Genomic DNA, 20,225 nt, shown 5'->3' with positions numbered 1-20,225 from the left:
TGTCCAGGGTGTTCCCCGCCTAAGGCCCGAAGTCACTGGGATAGGCTCCAGTCACCCGCGACCCCGAAAGGGAACAAGCGGTAGAAAATGGATGGATGGATGAATGTCGGTCGGCACAAATGAACGACCTGCCATGCTTCGTTGTGTCTAACTTTTAGGTAAACACGATTAAAACGGTTAAGTTGATAGAAACACCCACCTACGTGTGCACATGGCCTGAGTCTGCAACTTTTTTGGAGAACAGATTTGGCTGTGATTCCTTTCACCCGGGGCGAGCTACAGCACTCAAAGAACCACTTTCTCTCACAATGCATTGTGGTCTATCTTGACCAGTCCAGTGACCTGTGCTGCCCACTACTTTTCAAAGACATTTTGAATGCATTTCTTTTTCACTTGCTAAACATTTGAACAGCACTAAAAATGGTTCAAACTCTCAACATTGAACTGAAATATAAATATGTCTATTTTTGGGCAACTTTTATATTTAGTCCGTTTGGTCTTTGGTCTTCTGTTGTCTTTTATGATATAAAAAGACAAATAGAACATTTAACGATAAATGCACAAATTCATGTGTTAATACAGTAAAAAAAAAACACACAAGATCTTTTTGTGCCCTATGTAGGAAATAATGTTGACATTTGGACACAGACATTAGGCTGTCAACTGCCAAATATATCAAGAGCCCTTATTACATTACTTAGGACTCATTTTCAGTCCAATCCACAATTCTGGGAAAGAATCGGGATCAGTTTGTGCTCCAAAACCACAAATTGAAAAGAAATATTTGAATCATCCTCAAATCATTTTTTTTATTGAAATTAGTTTCAGAAAAAGCAACAGTCAAAAGCATGACTCTGTGTTTAAGGATGTGAAATCAGATGTTCCTTTGAGCAGAGCTCGTTTCCACTGATAATTGGAGTAAATCTGACGTCAGAGTTTAAGCCTCACAAAGAGTTGACATTTGTTTATCCTCCAAAGGTTCAGGAACAGGCGTTTTAAGGGCTCCGAGTTCCAGTTGTCTGAACCTCCAGATTAATTCAAGACAAACCAGGGACATCAACTGTTTCACTATGGGAGTTTTTTTCTAATAAAATTGTTATAGGATTTTTTTGTAGAATGTAAATTATTAAAACATATATTCAAAGTTGCATGTAAAGAGCTTCTTAGAGATAAACCACAGCGCACGAGTTAATATAAAAAAGCAGGTTAAAATCTCCATGCGTGTCGTTAAAGTAAATGAGGCTTGAATTTCATTGGTAAATTAAGAGCGGTGACTTCAGCACTTTACATTCCCGTCGAGTTTGGAATGTCCAGCCTTGGACAACGCGCCCGTTGAGTCATTGATGGAAGATGCTTTGATCGACCTTTTTGTCCACAACGACAGCGCGAGATAACCACGCTCAATTCATGTGCAAAAAAGACTTTCCTTTCTTTGTTGTGACACCCTGAAGAGTTGCTCACTGCGTCTCATTTGTCTCCCTCTGTGGGCGGACGAACGAGCGAGGGGACGAACGAGCGAGGGACACAGTCCTGAGCGAGCTTTTGTCAGCGCGTTAGAAAGAGACTAAACATGGACCGGCCTCCTGCTGGTGCCAGAGTCAGGACTAAACATGGAGCGGCCTCCTGCTGGTGCCAGAGTCAGGCCTCCTGCTTATAGGAGATGGCTGAGTTTACCAAGATCAGATAAAACTGATTTACCAAACACGTGGAAGAACAAGGACGAAGAACTGGGATTTTTTGGGGACCAACTCTTTTATTTGTTTTATAAAGGCACAGAGGAAAAAAGGTCTGATGGACTTAACACAAGTGTTTAAACAAACACAAGGGTTGGGCGCCTTGGCTTTAAACTCACCTAGGATGAAAATACAAAATGTGCTGCGTTTGAGTTTAACCGCTTTATGAGGAATTGCCCTTTGATTGAAGTTTTTAGCGCACCTCGGCTCACGTCCGACCGCTTACTCCAGCCTTCGACAGTTCTCTTTCTTTCTTTCGGTGAGCATAAGACTGCAAAAGGGAATGAACTCACGGTAGGTCTATGCTTGATGCGTCCGTGCGGCGAAATGTCGTCATTTTTGCCGTCTCGCGCCCCATCGGGAACGGGATTTCATAGCAGCTAGCTCAGATTCCTACTACAGTCACCTCCTGAACCCCGCACAGACTAATCCGCTGCCCTCTGCACGTCTCATTTCCGTGCAGAATTTACATGCGGGAAGTATAATCCAAGCTTTACACTTTGCTACTACCTTTAAATTGCTTCTCAACTTCCTCTTTAAACCTCGGCGTATGACAGCCAGTAGAATACCCTCAATCGAAGACGAATGCTCCCGGAACGCGTTATGAACTTGATGAATAATAGTCTGGTGAAGAGTGAAGAGTTAAAATGAAAATAATTTGAGTGCAATAATATTTAAATCCAATTATAAAGCTCTCGTGGCTCTTATGAGGGATTTGAAAGCGTGGCAAATGCGAGGCGTCTCCATATTAGAGGATGTGCGATGTGCAGATGATGAGGCTTATGGCTGTGACTGATGGTGGGGTTAGGCTCTTCACCGGAGATACATTCTGCTGAATTAACAATGCTTTACATTATTGGCCACCTGTAGCTATGGCGTCTAGAGTCGGCGTAATCCCTTATTCGTCCAGGAGGGTTCCAAACAAAAAGTATTAGTTAGAGGAGCTAGAAATTATATTGTTCTGAGCTAGATTAGGGAAAATTTGAAAGAAGGCAACAAGAAAACAAAACAGGGTGGTACAATTTACCTTCTGTTTACAAGAGCATCATCAAGCCTTGGTCAAGTTGGCATCTTTGCTATAATCTGGCATGTTTACACTGCGACTGTCACAGATAAGTTAATGAAAAATGCACTATCAATGCACTGATGTTGATCCGCTATGAACAACCCTTTTATTTTCCTCCACAGTTACTAATATAAAAGCAACACTTTGTAACAAACTCAGACTGCTGTGTGCTGTCTGCATCTAATTGTAAAACAGTTTATTGACTGTGAATCTGGAATAAAGAGTCTGAATGTTGCTATGTTAGATTCACTCCTCCAGTTCATCACAGCCATGGGGACGATTTAGAGTCACAGAAGACATGTTTAAATACCTTTAAATTCCTTTATCTGTTTGAAAATAAAATCAAGTGCCCCAGCTGTAATTAAGATCTCATTCCACATCCAGACAAATGAAAATCTTATTAAAATCAATATGTGAATATTCAAATTCCAAGTCGTGATCCAATGTCCAATGTCTATGATTTGTGAAAACGTGTTGAGGGATGTTTTGACTCAAACTCAGCACAAACCAACAGCACCGCCCCGCTCTACCCCCGGTTTAATCCCCGGCTCACCTCCCGCTCATTTTGGCCCCACAGCTGGAGAACACGCCTCTAAATTTGGCCTCCGTTTCAATTCAAAATCACACTGTGCACCAAATGAACAATCGTGTCCCAGTAAAGAGGCTCCCTGTGGCTGGAGCCTCTCCTGTCAGAGCACACGTCTTACTGGAAGTGTTTTTTTATTTTGCAGTTATTTATAGTTTTGGAGAGTTATGACTTGGCAAACAATAAGACTTGTATAATTTTCTAACAGTTTTTGCCAGAGGTTTGCAACCTCTTTTCGTCTCGAGTTCTCCCTGAGCTTCGTCTCAAACTCCGATTACCTCCAAACTCTTTTTTTTTCATTAGTTAATGGGGACAATGTACATGAATGAACATCTGGACTGACTGAACACTTGAAATTCTGCTAAAAGTTTTTTTTTTAATAACTTGAATTAACTAATAAAGTTTCAGAAACAGATTAAGAAACATAACTATACTGTAAGTCTTGTCCTTATTACTCACAACAGAGATGATTAGCCTGGTACAAGCGTTCAAACAGGTCATTACCGTGCGTCATTTTCTTTGGAAGTTGTTAACAAATCCAACCTTGTGTATAACTGCAAAATACAGCAGTACCAGGACTATTTTCACCCGTTTTTACCACACAAACCATGTTCGCTGTCTGTAAATTCTGTTCCGCTGCTAAACTTTTACAAAACGGAGCAGAGCTGAGTAAAGTCTGACTTAGGGCTGGGCAATATGGACAAAAATATATATCTCTTACAATTTCTCATATCTCAATAGACGATATGTATCTTGATATCTTTTTAACATGACATACATTTTTATAGCCTACATTACACCCTATTTTCCAGACTATACGTTTGTTCATAGTTTGGCAATATATACTTATACTGCGGAGCGACTTATATGTAATATCATTAACACATTATTATATCATTTTGTTCATTATTTTCACACTGGCAACCACAAGAGGGCGCTCTAGGCTCTAAGTGACGCAGAAGAAGAATCTGCACTTCCTCTACTTAGTTTGTGGAGTTGTTTAGAAGTGACACAGAGGAAGAAGAATTCAATGGATTTAGTGATTTGGGGTAAAACTGATGCTTTGGTAAACTTGTTAGCATGTTCTTTATGCTAGCTGAAGGTGTTAGCGTTAGCATACGTCATGTAGCGGCAGGTGTTAGCGTTAGCATACGTCATGTAGCTGAAGGTGTTAGCGTTAGCATACATCATGTAGCTGAAGGTGTTAGCGTTAGCCTACGTCATGTAGCTGAAGGTGTTAGCGTTAGCATACGTACACCTATTCACCATGTTCTCTAATCTGTTATTATTTTAAATTGCATTTCAAGATGTTCTTGGTCTTGGATTTTATCACATAAATTATCCCCCAAAATAAGACTTATATTCCAGTGCAATAAACATGTTTTTTTCTTATCTATTATGCATTTTTGGGCTGGTGCAATTTATACTCCGGAGCGATTTATAATCCAAAACATACCGTAATACATTTCCTAGGTTGCTGATTAGACTGCTTAGTTTTAATCACACTTAGCAGTAGTTCCCTTCACTTCTTATAAACTAATCGGGATCAGAGAGATATTTACAATATGGTTAATCTTGCACAGAATTATATCGATATATCTAAAACATTGCTGAATCACCCAGCTCTAGTATGACTTAAGATGTAAAAGAGCAAACTGTGAGCTTAAGCAATCACTTATGTTTCTCTTAGCAAAGAATAAACTCAGAGGAAAGTCAAAGTTTGACTGAAGTGGAGATTGGGAAGGAGTAAAAAGTGGTAGAACACAAAATTAACATGTTACTGTAAACCGGTTTAATAAAATAAAAATAATACAAAATTAAAGCCTCAAGCGGCAATGATCGGCCCTCGCCACGCCGCCGCCGTCACGCCGCAAGAGGAGGGGGCGCTAACGCGCCCCAATTGTCCTTTTATTACGCCTACTGCTGAATCTGTGACGCTATCACATCTTCTCCCCTTTGTTTTACCATCAAAAAGCAATTTTATTTTGAATTCTTGGCAAAATGTGCGGCTTTGCCGCACAGACACCGTGACTCTTTGAATAAAAATGTGGATAACTTTTGATGGTCCACCCCTGAAGATGAGTCTCACCAAATTTCAGGTTAATAGGGCTGACGCCCTGGGAGGAGTTTGTGAAAGTCTAAAGTGTAAACATGTTCTGGCGATTTCCCCATTGGAATAACATGGGAGTTTTTGGTTATCGCTACGGCAAAACCATAACAATTATGACATGGGTCTCATTGACTTTTTTGATGGGGCCAAAATAATTTCGCAAAACTAAACATTTAACCTCCATATAAAATCTGTAGGGGGCGCTGTGGCGCCAAATTAATTTACTTCACTTCAAGTAGGTTTAGGGCAAAGAGTTTAACAACTGATTCTAATTTGACGCAATTCGGACTTTATCTGCGCAAACGGCAGAAATGTTAAATTTGGGAGATTTCTGAAATTCTTGCTACAGTTTGCGGCTTCGCCGCACAGAGACCGTGACAGGTATCAATGTAATTTGGATAACTTTTGATGTCCCACTCCTCAGTAGCATTTTCACCAAATTTCAGCTTTTTAGGGCCAACGCCCTGGGAGGAGTTCGTAAAAGTACGACATTTGGAAAAACTCCCGAGTCATGCTTAGCCATTTTTGAACCAATATGGCCGACATTTGGTTGGGCGGACGGCGTTGCTGTAATAATATTTTTTACTTCTCTTGTCACCATCTACCTCTGCGCCAAATTTCATGATTCTACGATCAGATTTTTTTGGGGTCATTTCCTATCTCTCAATGCATTTTTGGTACATTTGGGGGCGCTGAATGTAGAGAGGCACGATTTTTAGAGGTGTGAACATTTTTGTGACTTTTCGTCAATGTTCACTGGGTGAAAAATAGGGGGGGAGAAGAAAAAGAAGAAGAAGAAGAAGAAGAAGAAGAAGAAGAAGAAGAAGAAGAAGAAGAAGAAGAAGAAGAAGAAGAAGAAGAAGAAGAAGAAGAAGAAGAAGAAGAAAGAATAACATTCTGTGTTTTTGGCCCTCTATACAGTAATAATGTTCAATTTTTGCATTACATGTTTATATGCACGGAACATGCAAGAGATGGGGAACATATTCGTGAGGTACTTAGCGCAAATGAGTGCTTTATATGGGGATGACGACCCCAAAGTAAAGTGCTCGTTTAGTGCGCACTTTTGCACGGGCTTCGCCCGTTTACAAAGGTAATGTTCCATTTTCCTACTACTAATTAGTCTGCACGGGGCGTGCGTGAGTGAAGGAGTGCGTTAGTGAGTGTTTGGAAGTGGGCGAGCGCTTCGCGCTCGATTTCGTGCGCACTACGTGCGCACTTTCGCAGCCGTGCTTCGCACGGCCTTACGAGACTAATAGGCCTCTCGCCAGCTTGTGGCGCTCGGGCCTAAAAATCCCCGGTAGTCAATGCCTCCACGAGAAAGTTGCTAAAATAAGACGAGAATAAAGTCACAGCAGAGTGGAGCTTTGGTAATCTTGTTTCGTACAATAAATGACCAGAAAACGACGCAGATCATTTCGGCAACAATGTGAACATTTGGTCTGGAAACTTCGATCACCCCCACAGTGACATGGGGGTCTGAAGTGCACGAGGAAAGAGCTTTGGAGTTTAACCCTGACGTTCCCGATTGCTTTTCCACTGCAGCCGAACTGAAAACAATTGATTTCTGGAGCTGGCAGAGAAAGTTACATCCCAGACTATTTTCTCTGTAATTATGGACTTGGGAAAAGTAAATATTGGAGCTGCAAAACAAACGGCGGGTCATTTGGAGGCAGCAGCTACACCCACATACTGATGCAGATACATAACAGAATACAGCGGGAGGATTTCAAATGGAACAACAACTAAAACGCAATGGAGAAAATTACACACATAACTCAGTACAATATTTTAAAAGGTGCACTGTGTCAATGAATGGATTCTGTTCCAGAAGTTTGTGAAACTTCTAAACTACCACAAACCTTTATTACCGGTATTATTATCAGAACATAAAAGCGCATGGTTAGATCCACGATCTAAACTGCAAAAATGATCTTTTAGATACGTTAAAATGACTTAATTAATACATTTGATTAGTTAAAAAGTATTTACTTGATGGACCTAGATTATTTTACTCGTTTAAAGGGGCTTCTGAATGGTTTCAGTAGATTTATTCTTATTTCAAGGCGATTTATTTTACGGTGTACCAATTTTTATTTTATTACTTACTTATTTTTTTTATTTTAAGCTTGATTATTTTGTGACAGTCAGAAATGTATTGATGTCAGTTAAATATTCTGCATCACATAGATCAAAAAAATAAATACAATTATAATAATAATCTGGTGAAAACTACTCAAATTAAGATTATTATTCCAAGTTTATGTCATTTTAAGCAAGGCTAAATTACATTTTTGCAGTTTATGTAGAAGCTTTCTGTATGGCTCATCCCTATTATAGAAAAAATATATATCCACAACAGACTCGGTGAATCGGTGAAAGGACAAGTCAGATCTAGAGGACACAGCACTTTCATCCAATTCACACTCTACAACAACTAACCTGGTCCTTTGTTCACTTGTTGGTTTTAATTAAGGGAAGGGAACCTAGATATTCACTTTGGTATCAAGAGTGGAGTAAAATAGTGTTTTAGTTCACACCACAGGCATAGACGCATTTGTTGGCAGTGGAAATGGGACGTGTCACGGTGTAAATATCCTGCAGCCAAAGCCTGACCTGATCTTGGTTTGCACTGAGGGTCTGTACTGAGGGTCTGCACTGAGGGTCTGCACTGAGGGTCTGTACTGAGGGTCTGTACTGAGAGTCTGTACTGAGGGTCTGTACTGAGGGTCTGCACTGAGGGTCTGCACTGAGGGTCTGTACTGAGGGTCTGTACTGAGGGTCTGCACTGAGAGTCTGTACTGAGGGCCTGTACTGAGAGTCTGTACTGAGGGTCTGCACTGAGGGCCTGTACTGAGGGTCTGCACTGAGGGTCTGCACTGAGGGTCTGCACTGAGAGTCTGTACTGAGGGCCTGTACTGAGGGTCTGCACTGAGGGTCTGCACTGAGGGTCTGCACTGAGGGTCTGTACTGAGAGTCTGTACTGAGGGTCTGTACTGAGAGTCTGTACTGAGGGCCTGTACTGAGGGTCTGTACTGAGAGTCTGTACTGAGGGTCTGTACTGAGGGTCTGCACTGAGGGTCTGTACTGAGAGTCTGTACTGAGGGTCTGTACTGAGAGTCTGTACTGAGGGCCTGTACTGAGAGTCTGTACTGAGGGCCTGTACTGAGGGTCTGTACTGAGAGTCTGTACTGAGGGTCTGTACTGAGGGTCTGCACTGAGGGTCTGTACTGAGAGTCTGTACTGAGGGCCTGTACTGAGGGTCTGCACTGAGGGTCTGCACTGAGGGTCTGCACTGAGGGTCTGTACTGAGAGTCTGTACTGAGGGCCTGTACTGAGGGTCTGCACTGAGGGTCTGTACTGAGAGTCTGTACTGAGGGCCTGTACTGAGGGTCTGCACTGAGGGTCTGTACTGAGAGTCTGTACTGAGGGTCTGTACTGAGAGTCTGTACTGAGGGTCTGTACTGAGAGTCTGTACTGAGGGTCTGCACTGAGGGTCTGTACTGAGGGTCTGTACTGAGAGTCTGTACTGAGGGTCTGTACTGAGGGTCTGTACTGAGGGTCTGTACTGAGAGTCTGTACTGAGGGTCTGTACTGAGGGTCTGTACTGAGGGTCTGCACTGAGGGTCTGCACTGAGGGTCTGTACTGAGGGTCTGTACTGAGGGTCTGCACTGAGAGTCTGTACTGAGGGCCTGTACTGAGGGTCTGCACTGAGGGTCTGCACTGAGGGTCTGCACTGAGGGTCTGTACTGAGAGTCTGTACTGAGGGTCTGTACTGAGGGTCTGCACTGAGGGTCTGCACTGAGAGTCTGTACTGAGGGCCTGTACTGAGGGTCTGCACTGAGGGTCTGCACTGAGGGTCTGCACTGAGGGTCTGTACTGAGGGTCTGCACTGAGGGTCTGCACTGAGGGTCTGTACTGAGAGTCTGTACTGAGGGTCTGTACTGAGAGTCTGTACTGAGGGTCTGTACTGAGGGTCTGTACTGAGGGTCTGCACTGAGGGTCTGTACTGAGGGTCTGCACTGAGGGTCTGTACTGAGGGTCTGTACTGAGAGTCTGTACTGAGGGTCTGTACTGAGGGTCTGTACTGAGGGTCTGTACTGAGAGTCTGTACTGAGGGTCTGTACTGAGGGTCTGTACTGAGGGTCTGCACTGAGGGTCTGCACTGAGGGTCTGTACTGAGGGTCTGTACTGAGGGTCTGCACTGAGAGTCTGTACTGAGGGCCTGTACTGAGGGTCTGCACTGAGGGTCTGCACTGAGAGTCTGTACTGAGAGTCTGTACTGAGGGTCTGTACTGAGGGTCTGCACTGAGGGTCTGCACTGAGAGTCTGTACTGAGGGCCTGTACTGAGGGTCTGCACTGAGAGTCTGTACTGAGAGTCTGTACTGAGGGTCTGTACTGAGGGTCTGCACTGAGGGTCTGTACTGAGAGTCTGTACTGAGGGTCTGTACTGAGAGTCTGTACTGAGGGTCTGTACTGAGAGTCTGTACTGAGGGTCTGTACTGAGGGTCTGTACTGAGAGTCTGTACTGAGGGTCTGTACTGAGAGTCTGTACTGAGGGTCTGTACTGAGGGTCTGCACTGAGGGTCTGTACTGAGGGTCTGTACTGAGAGTCTGCACTGAGGGTCTGCACTGAGGGTCTGTACTGAGGGTCTGTACTGAGAGTCTGTACTGAGGGTCTGTACTGAGAGTCTGTACTGAGGGTCTGTACTGAGGGTCTGCACTGAGGGTCTGCACTGAGAGTCTGTACTGAGAGTCTGTACTGAGGGTCTGTACTGAGAGTCTGTACTGAGGGTCTGTACTGAGGGTCTGTACTGAGGGTCTGTACTGAGGGTCTGCACTGAGGGTCTGTACTGAGAGTCTGTACTGAGGGTCTGTACTGAGAGTCTGTACTGAGGGTCTGTACTGAGGGTCTGTACTGAGAGTCTGTACTGAGGGTCTGTACTGAGAGTCTGTACTGAGGGTCTGTACTGAGGGTCTGCACTGAGGGTCTGTACTGAGAGTCTGTACTGAGGGTCTGTACTGAGAGTCTGTACTGAGAGTCTGTACTGAGGGTCTGTACTGAGGGTCACGCTCGGCTCTGATGGGTTTTCCCTCACAAAACCTCCATCTGCGCTCACCATTTCCACACGTTGCACTTACAGTAATCCAGAACCAGCCCATTGACCTGCACAGCACCAAATCCATATGACAATGAAACTTCTGGTGCCCTATTTTAACGGCTGCATCAACTAATTACTAACTGGAACGCAATCAGCTGATTACTGATTCATATCACGTTTTTTAATGTCTGCGCTTCTACTTTTCACAGAACAACAAATGTCACAAGTGCCGTTTTGATTGATTTTTGTAAAACTTTTGATACGGTGAATTATTCTATTTTGTTCGTCAAACTTGAACTCTAACACAATGCTGGCGGCACAGGAAGAACGTCCCTAAATCTCTAAAATGATATATTTCAAGAATACTTCATGCAGTTCAAACATTAACATGAGCTCTTTTTGGTTTGCCGTGTCCTGACAAGTAAATATATTCATAAATCCATTTGAGTCTTTTTGTTTGGGTCTAATGTAAAAGAATATGGGCAGCTTTGATCCATCCATGTCACAGAGCTCATGAAAGTCAGTCTGTCGTCCTCTTATCAGACCCACAGTGAGGGACAAATCACTCATAATGGCCAGACAAAGGTGCTGTAGCTGAGGATGTGCTGACGTTATCTAACAGACAGATCTCTAAACCTCTAGACAATGTAGGATGCAAGGTCTAAAATCCATCTAGTTTGAAATGAATTCCCTTTGAGCAGTTATTTCCAAAAAAGAAAAACACCTTTACAATACCTTAAAGGTGGTATGGACGATTTTTTTCAGCAACTTTTTTAATCATATTTCCTCGTGGCGTGGATAAATCATTTGTCCTGCCACGTATCAATCATAAAACGCACCTACCGCTCACCTGCAGCCGCCTCAGGCTCGTCCCCACGTTTCCGCGTGCCTAAGCGCATGGATCTATAATAATATAGTTCCCTCAGTGTACGGGACAAAATGAAGATGGACAAAGACAGTTCGAGCTGACGCAGAAGTGGACAGAAATCTACGGGAGACGAGAGATGCGATGCGATCCGTCGCGCTAATAAACAAACGCACATGTGTGTTGTATCGGTCCACACAGGGGAGTGGCATGTGCACGGGGGAGTGGCATGTGCACGGGGGAGTGGCATGTGCACGGGGGAGTGGCATGTGCACTTCCGCCTGCGTTCTCAAATCGCCGAAAAATCATCTATACCGCCTTTAATACTCACACTGTTAAAGGACACATATTGTACATTGTATTTGTTTTTATTATTGACCTTTAAACGTGTTCTCGAGTATCTTTACTTTCAAAATAATGTATAGAAAACCACACATGATTTTGTAGTAGTCTGACATTCCTTCAACAGGTGTTACCACTCCATCTACTGGCAGCAGAGGGAATCACCGTGGGGAAATAAACAAAAACCTTATTGAATCGCCCGCGCTAATACAAACAGAAATGTTGTATTGAACAGAAATGCTCAGAGCGAGTCGAGCGATGAGTTATGAAACTGTGTGTTTTCTGAGAGAAAACAACCGTGTAAAAAATATTAATAAAACAATCTTGAATGTATGTTTTTGATAAAAGGAACACTTTTATATAGATTATATATGAACATATGTCTGCTCCTCCCTCAGTTTCAGGCGTTGGAGCAGAGAGGAACTGAACAGTCAGAACTCCAGATTTAGTGAGCTCTTTATATTTGTAAATGTTAATATTCGGTCCTGCTCCAGAGTAAAATAGCCAATGGGTTTTTAAATAATGAAAAACAAAAGGTGCATTTACCACCACCTACTGTAGTTGTACGTCTCTAAAGTATATGTTTTACGCTATACTGTAAAAAAACAAAACAATCATTAAGAGGAACAGCTAGAATATGCAGGATGTATGTGTTAAACGTGTGTAAATAAAACCAAACAAAACTCCAGGTATGTTTTTGGAAAAGTATGGACGAGGAAGGGGGGGAGGGGAGTGTGTATCCGGTGTTAGTGACAACAAGGAACTTTGGAGCAATGGCGCCTTGAATGTAGGAGAACAAAGATTCAAAAACATACACACAGTGACAAAATGAGAATGTAAAATAATAATATCATGGTTAAAAGCTCTTAAAAGTGGAGTTTGCATAACAAGACTCCTTGAATGACTCTGATTAAAAGCAGAGAAAGAAGAGTTGAGCAGTGGAAATCTCCAAAAATGAAAATCCACTGTAGACTGTCAGTAAATCTGCTTAAAGTGAGGGATTTTGCACAAAGTGTCATTTTAGGAATCTTGGCCAGACTCCCTGTAAATCCAGTCCAGATGGCTCAGGGTGGTAACAGCTATCACACCAACGTTGTTTTTGATTAAGATTTTGAGACATCACAGTGGCATTTGGAAGCCGGGATAAAAAGGATGAAGAAAAGCTCTTTGGTTCCCTCTGATTTTGTCTTGTAAGATATTCTCCCAAAATTCAAACGTTGACATGACATCAAATCAAATCAAATCAATTTATTTTTGTAAGGCCCAAAATCACAACAACAGTTGCCTCTGAGGGCCACAGGGAGAAATGAATCAACAATGTCTGTGGTGGCGATGAAGTCAGACAATGTCTGTGGTGGCGATGAAGTCAGACAATGTCTGTGGTGGCGAGGGACGATGTCCCAGGGTCCTCTGTCCTTAGACTCTCCTTCTCGGCCAGGAAAAACTACAAAAAAAACCTCTTTGGGAAAAAAGCGTAGAAACCTGGAGGAGTTCCAGTGAAGGAGAGATCCGACTCTCACAGACGGACAGACGGACACAAGGAGACTGGAGCTGGACCCACTCTTCAAGCAGATGAGGGACCGTCTGAGTCGAGCTGGACCCACTCTTCAGGCAGAAGAGGGACATGAAGCTTGTTAAACTGCAATATGACAAAGAACCTGAAACTAAAAGAGCTCTTGAGCTACAAGACAAGTCGTAGATGCATCTGTTGTTGGATATGTTTACTTATTGGAAAGTATTGTGGTATGTAATTGTAACTACCGTGGTTTTCTCAGTCTAAAAAAGGACATCACGCTCCATACTGATGTTTGTGTGTCCAGTCAGGTTTAATTGTAGATTTTAAACTTTGACACCATGACACCATGACACCGTGAAAACTAAAACAAAAACAGAAAATGCATCAGCAATAACAAATTACAAAACAGTATAAGAAACAAACATAAGCATATTTACCGTGTTCGCCAACATGTTACCATTGGTAGTTAATTGGTTTTCTGGCAGACGCTTGTCTTTTTCTTTCTCTAGCCAGTCTTTTCTTTTACCGTTCTGTTTCACGGCTTCTCTCCCTCTCTCTCTCTCCCGGTCTCTATTTATACTTCCGGGGCTACGCCCGTGGTCACATGATGACTTACACCGGTAAATATCAAATTAAATAAATAAACAAATAAATAACAAACAACTACAATGATGCCTGAACCAACTTGGCGAGGAATAAAATAATAATGAAATAAAAACTCCCGTGAAAATAAGTGTTTGAAAATACTGACAAATAGTGTCAGCTACAGTAATATTATGGCTGTTAACTACTGCAATATCGGTGTGATTACAGGATTTTACATAATTCAGATGCCTTTAGTCAATCTCTGGCAAAATAAAGACTTAAAAGAGACTAATTCAGACTGTATAAGGACAATTTTGAATAAGATCTGCCTGTTTCAGTTTCTTAATTAAAAACAAAAGTAAATCTCTGTCAAATGGAGAAGTTACTGCGACATATGTACTTTTTGTTAAATATTTTACACCCTTAAACCTGATCATTTAAATTGACATATTAACAAATTCACCTGCTAAACTCAATCTCACTGAAAGGTGCACAATGTATCTTTTCTAGTTAAGGACGCGCCAACTGAGAGATGTTATTGCTTTGCCTGGAATGTTCCGCAGTGTGGCATTAAACCTGTCTCCATGGGGACAAGCAGGTGGCCAACAGACTAAAGGAGCATTCACAACACACTTTTGATTCCAATAAGGGTTGGTGTGCCTCGATAGTCTGGTTCGTTTGGTGTAATTGCCAACGCGCAATCGAACTCTGATCCAGGCCAAAGAAGCGATCTCTGGTCAGGTCGAAGCGCTCGGTCCGAATTGAAGTCTGGAACGCGACGAGAGATGCTGATTGTTACCGTCTGAAATAGAACCGGTTCATTTTGAACTCCTTGCAACAGTCCACGTATATTTCCCGATTACCTCATGCATTTTGAGCATCGTGAATATTTAGCAGAGTTTACAGTCACGGTAACGCTAGAAAACATTAGCATGCTAACATCGTACTTCCTTGCGGAAATTAAAACACTCTATAACAAGACACGTACACCTTAAAGGCTCTGTGCTCTACACTCCATCTTCTGTCTTGTTCTTTGGTCATTTGGTCAGTCTCCTCAGAGCTTATGGACGCGTAGCAACAGAGCAGTACATCTGCTGACATCAGGGGGCAGTAGTGAACACAGTGGAGGACCTTTTCCATGTCAACTAAAAACTGCCATGTGCTTTTCTTCTGTCGTTGTACATTCTCTAACTTACTTTGAGCACCCTCTTGTGGTTATTTTCATTATTACTTGAAAATAATCCGGCACAAGACCGCTTGATGTGAGTGAGGTGCGTAGTTCCTATACGCAAAGCACCCATGTCCCGATTGTATTTTCATTTTAAATCTCTCTGAAATTAAGGCCCTGAGTTGCTTTTCAGCTGAACGTGACTTTCTGATGAGTTAAATAGGATTGTACAATATACTACGAACAAAACATATCTAAAAGACATCTCGGGACAGCATGAAGACACTGGATGTGAGTGAGGAGCAGAGGATGAAGAGCCCAGACACACACACACAGCAGATCGTTCAGGGATCATTCAAATTCAAAGGGCTAAAGTGGTAAATGGTTAATGGCATTAAGTACAGAGGATTCAAGTTTGTTCAAGGATCGATAACGGCAGAGTTGTGATAAAGACTGCCGCAAAAAGAAATTGGAATTGATTGTTTTATTCAAATGTTTCTGTCTGTAATATGACTAAATCAGGCCTATATTTACATAGTGTTGATTATTCGATTGAGAAGGGACAAGAGAAGAGCAGGAGGTAAGATAAGATAAGATTATCCTTTATTGGTGAAGACAGGCTTTAGATTGTGATCAATGAAATGAATTTATATTGTTCTCCAGAGTTATGAAAGAAATGACTTTCAATCAGTCTTTGTGCTTCACTCATGTGCTTATGATACATAATGCAGATGATGACAGTGTGTCATGATGCCTGGGTGGCAATAATGGGTGCCAAACTTAAAAACTGCAATATTCGGTTTGCAAGTTCGTCATAAAACGGAATAAATCCATTGCAAAGGCCCCATTGTAATGTTAAGAAGGACATATTATGCAAAGTAAAATGTTATGAGCTATTAACCATGTTTTAAATTGTAATCTAAAACATTGATATTGGCTTCTAATTTTAATCACTCACATTTTGAATATTTTAAAGGCAATAAATGATGGTGTAACTACCTCGTTGTCGAAACATCCCCTAATGTATTATCGTTAAGAATTATGTGATACTATTTAAAGTTTGATTCCAACACATCTTGTATGTATCCTTGGCTTGAAGCTTGAGTGCTTAGAAATAGTTTCCACCTACCCCCTATCCCAGCCCACGTTTTTACTCCCAGAATGTTAAACTGGCATATTACATGTTGTGTAGTATTTTTTCATTCGACAAAAATGAATTCACTGCTTGCCACAGTTTGCAGTTTACAACAATAACAAGATGTAAAAGAATGTGCTAGGTATGCTATAGTTTCACACTAACTACAGAAAAAACAAAAGATATTATGGTTGAAATGTATTCTTCTTCTTTATGCTTCTGTCATGCACATTTCCTAGATTTATGACATCTCAGGTAGAGCTCAGAGATCTTCTGTGCTGTTTTAAGTCTTTTTTTTTTTGCATTTGCATTTCTGCCTCAAATCACACTCATTACATCGGAGCACTGAAATTAGCATGTCGAGGCAAGCTAGCTTTTGTTCATTTCACCATGGTAATGCCTTCTGCTGCCAGTAGATGGAGAGCCAACACCAACATTGTAACAATATAATGTGTGCTTTGGGTGGATATGCTGGCCCTCAGAGCAGTTTTCGTTGGCCCTCAAGCTTCTCGCTTAATGCCCTAGATTTCTATAAATAGTACATTTTACAGTACGTTTGAAAATTCCCTGCCATCATATCAGACATTTTGGTGTGAAACAACCTTGACATAAAGTTTTCAGGCCTGAATGAAGACGTTGGCTCTATAAAACTGCTGCATTTTTCAGTATTGACCACACATTGGTCTAGAGCTCTCGATCGATCTCTGCTTTGATAATATTTCAGAATGGTGAAAACAAGTTTGGACGCACCTGTTCTAAAAAGTAAAAGTGCATGTTTAAAGACCAATAACAGTAAAAATAATGCAGAACATATGCCCTGTAAGGTGGACCCTGTGTTTGTTACCTTGATGGCGGTGGATGCGATCTGGATGTGGTGCAGTTTGCGCAGGGTGCTCTCTCGGTCGATGAAATAGGACGCGGCCAGCTGGTGCAGCGTCTCCAGGGTAACCGCCGAGGAGTTTCCCGAAGAATCCGACACTTCAGATTTTTTACTCAGCTTCCTCTTGTCCACAAAAATGGTCAAGGCCTCTTCTCCTGAAAAAAAGAACATCCTTTCAGTTACAGTTGCCACAGGAACAGATTTTCCAGGTACAATTATTGTGATTTCAAAAGTCTGTGACCAGCTTTATGAAATCTGACTTTCTGAATGATAAAGTCATAAAGTTAATTTGACATGAACAGGCAGATAATAAACATTAAGTCCGAGTACTTCCGTTTCAGTTCTTGCCGATACCAAGTAACGATACCGATACCAGGCATTATTTTCACAGTGGTTCCAATACAGTGGTAAATCTCATTCATCTGTGTGTTGCCAAATTATACACAATCAGGACCATTGCCATGGCAATTAATTAAGAAAAAAAAATATATACACTATATTTTGCAGTAGCGTGCAGTGACTTTTATGAATGGACAAGCAGAACTGAGGCGTTCATCAATATTTCGTGGATAATAGAAAAGTGGAAACATGTATTATGTGACGGTGGGCTGTGAGCCCAGGTCTTATCAATGTGCTAAATGGATGATAGAAGCTCAGTAATTCATCACACAAAGAGTGTTCTGTGTTGTTAAATGACCTCTATTTCAAACTCATTAGAAATGTGAACAGAGCCTGAGCTACAAACAAAGACCTGTCTCTAAAAGTTAGTTTTTAAGTCAGTTTGTTGAAACTTGGCGCTGCTGTTGCTTCACTTCTCCTCTGCACATGCTCAGTTACATCCTTGTTTCTCACACAGGTTTATTCAGTGTGGTTTGAGCTCAGATCCATGTGTTTGAGGCTGTGGTCCTCAGAGCACATGTGCAGAGCTCTAACAGAAGCTGCTGTCCGCTCTGGTTCTAAAGCTCATGTTAGAGAGCGGAGCATGAACGGGCCTCTGAACACGACCACAGACTGAGCAGCTGTGGGAAAGTAAGAATCATGCTTCCCGCGCAGTAATGCGCAGCGGCCTGTAGAGGGCACTAAAAAAACTGTGAGTTCAGCCAAGCTTCAGCAGAAGAAGTGAGGAGAAAACAGGCTTATTTGGATATACTTTTATATATAGTTGTGACAGAACTGATATTTTGAATGATGAAAAGTCCTCAAAATTTGCCTATAACACGAAACCGACTGGATTTTAATAATATTACACATACATATAAAAGACAAAAAAAATAAATACTACGATTATACTACGATATTGGAAAGTGTGCGTATTATTTCTGCCACAAAACGGATCCTTTTGGTCCGTTTAAAGCATTTAAAATCAAATGCCCTTTTGGTGTTGGCATTTTCTTCGACTCAAATGTTACGCTTGTTGGTGAAATTGCACTGGCTTGCACTCATGTCCTAATAGGAGCAATAGGAGCAACTTTTTTATGAGCATAACCGTGCTATATCTTTTACCATCGACACGTTAAGCCTCTTTTAAAAGCACAAATCCTGCACTATTCAAAATCTGTTTTCATTTGCCTCATGTCACCACACATGCAGAAGTACAGATTCACTTCAACAACGCTAGCTGCTCTGATATCCTTTATTAACTATGAAAATATTTTTAAAAATCTAAATGCAACTTTTAGATTCTGGAAAACTGCTGTGACTAATGACTAATGTTGTTCTATTTTGGCCAATGCCTACAGTATATCGTCATTAGCATGTGATGGTCATGACGTGTAAAGCTGTGACAGTTAATCTAAATCAATGGTGTTTTAAATTTGATTAAGATCCAGAATTATTATAACCAGATGGAATGAAGCCAGTTTTACTAAATGGTTTGACTAGAGTGATTGTATTAAATGAGACATCTCATCTAAAAACAACTTTAATAACCTTCACCCTGTTACACCAGTGTTTTCTCATCAGTCTTTGCATTTTGATTTCTTTCTCTTGACACCTTCCTGCTAAATCCATACTTCGTACCTTCGGACCGTCGGACCTTGCACCAGAATTCCAGGGCGTCCGTCAGCGGCACCATCTTGGAACTGTGACTTATCAGTTCTGCAGTTTCGAACAGGAACTCATTGGACCTGTTTCTATCACGAACCTGTTTTAGATCAATTTGTTGTTTTAGATCGGTTTACAATGAACAAAATGTAAAATAATGGTCTATTTATGTTATAATTCAATACTAAGCAACTGAAAACTATGTCTCCATTATTAGTACATACATTCTATATGATTGACTATTACTGTATTTATAGCCTGTTCAGGCAGGTGGAAATGAACATGTTTGATTTACAGATGTCTCCGGTCATAGATGTCTCCGGTCATAGATGTCTCCAGTCATAGATGTCTCCGGTCATAGATGTCTCCAGTCATAGATGTCTCCAGTCATAGATGTCTCCGGTCATAGATGTCTCCGGTCATAGATGTCTCCAGTCATAGACGTCTCCGGTCATAAGTGACGAGAGATGTGATGCGATCCGTCGCGCTAATAAACAACCGCACGTGTGTGTTGTATCAGTCCACACGGGGGAGTGGCATGTGCACGGGGGAGTGGCATGTGCACGGGGGAGTGGCATGTGCACGGGGGAGTGGCATGTGCACGGGGGAGTGGCATGTGCACTTCCACCTGAGTTCTCAAATTGCCGAAAAATCGTCCGTTGCGCCTTTAATTTCCTAAGGTGTCGTTTGCTTTTTTGCCCTCAATTAATCTGCATGATGAAAAGTTTTTAACCAGCTCCAAGCATTTCATCATAATGAAAATTACTCCAAACACAGGCACAGAAAAAGGTTGTATGGCTATTGCTATTGCTAATATTTAAATAAAAGGTAAATGGTCACGTTTATGTAGCGCTTTTCTACCTTCAAGGCATTCAACGTGCTTTACAATTAAGGAACCAGTCACACATTCACACACTGGGGGCAAGGCAGGTTAAGTGTCTTGCCTAAGGGCTCAATGCCAATATTCTTAGCAACGACAGTAAATTTGCTACTGCCGCCAACTCTTATAATTAAGTTATTTTTATAAATTGTTTCTTTGCAAAAGCTACAAGAAGAACTACGCTTTCATGGGAATTTATTGTTTTGTTTCAT

At 41.7% G+C, this 20,225-nt stretch overlaps 1 protein-coding gene across 1 annotated transcript in view; it reads right to left on the bottom strand.

Annotated features, from left to right (window-relative positions):
* Positions 1 to 20,225, bottom strand: part of LOC140353892 (BMP/retinoic acid-inducible neural-specific protein 3-like) — a 128,158-nt gene that overhangs the window by 45,486 nt on the left and 62,447 nt on the right. Inside the window, 1 exon segment of the mRNA XM_072438664.1 lies at positions 17,055 to 17,245. Within this exon segment, the coding sequence (XP_072294765.1) occupies positions 17,055 to 17,245 (191 nt within the window).

The sequence above is a fragment of the Eucyclogobius newberryi genome, unplaced genomic scaffold, assembly GCF_026437365.1.
Source record: "Eucyclogobius newberryi isolate DKJ021-1_F unplaced genomic scaffold, fEucNew1.0.hap1 SCAF_9, whole genome shotgun sequence".
Classification (NCBI taxonomy): domain Eukaryota; kingdom Metazoa; phylum Chordata; class Actinopteri; order Gobiiformes; family Gobiidae; genus Eucyclogobius; species Eucyclogobius newberryi.
The sequence above is the reverse complement of the archived record's forward strand: the minus strand, read 5'-3'. Positions and strand labels throughout refer to the sequence as shown.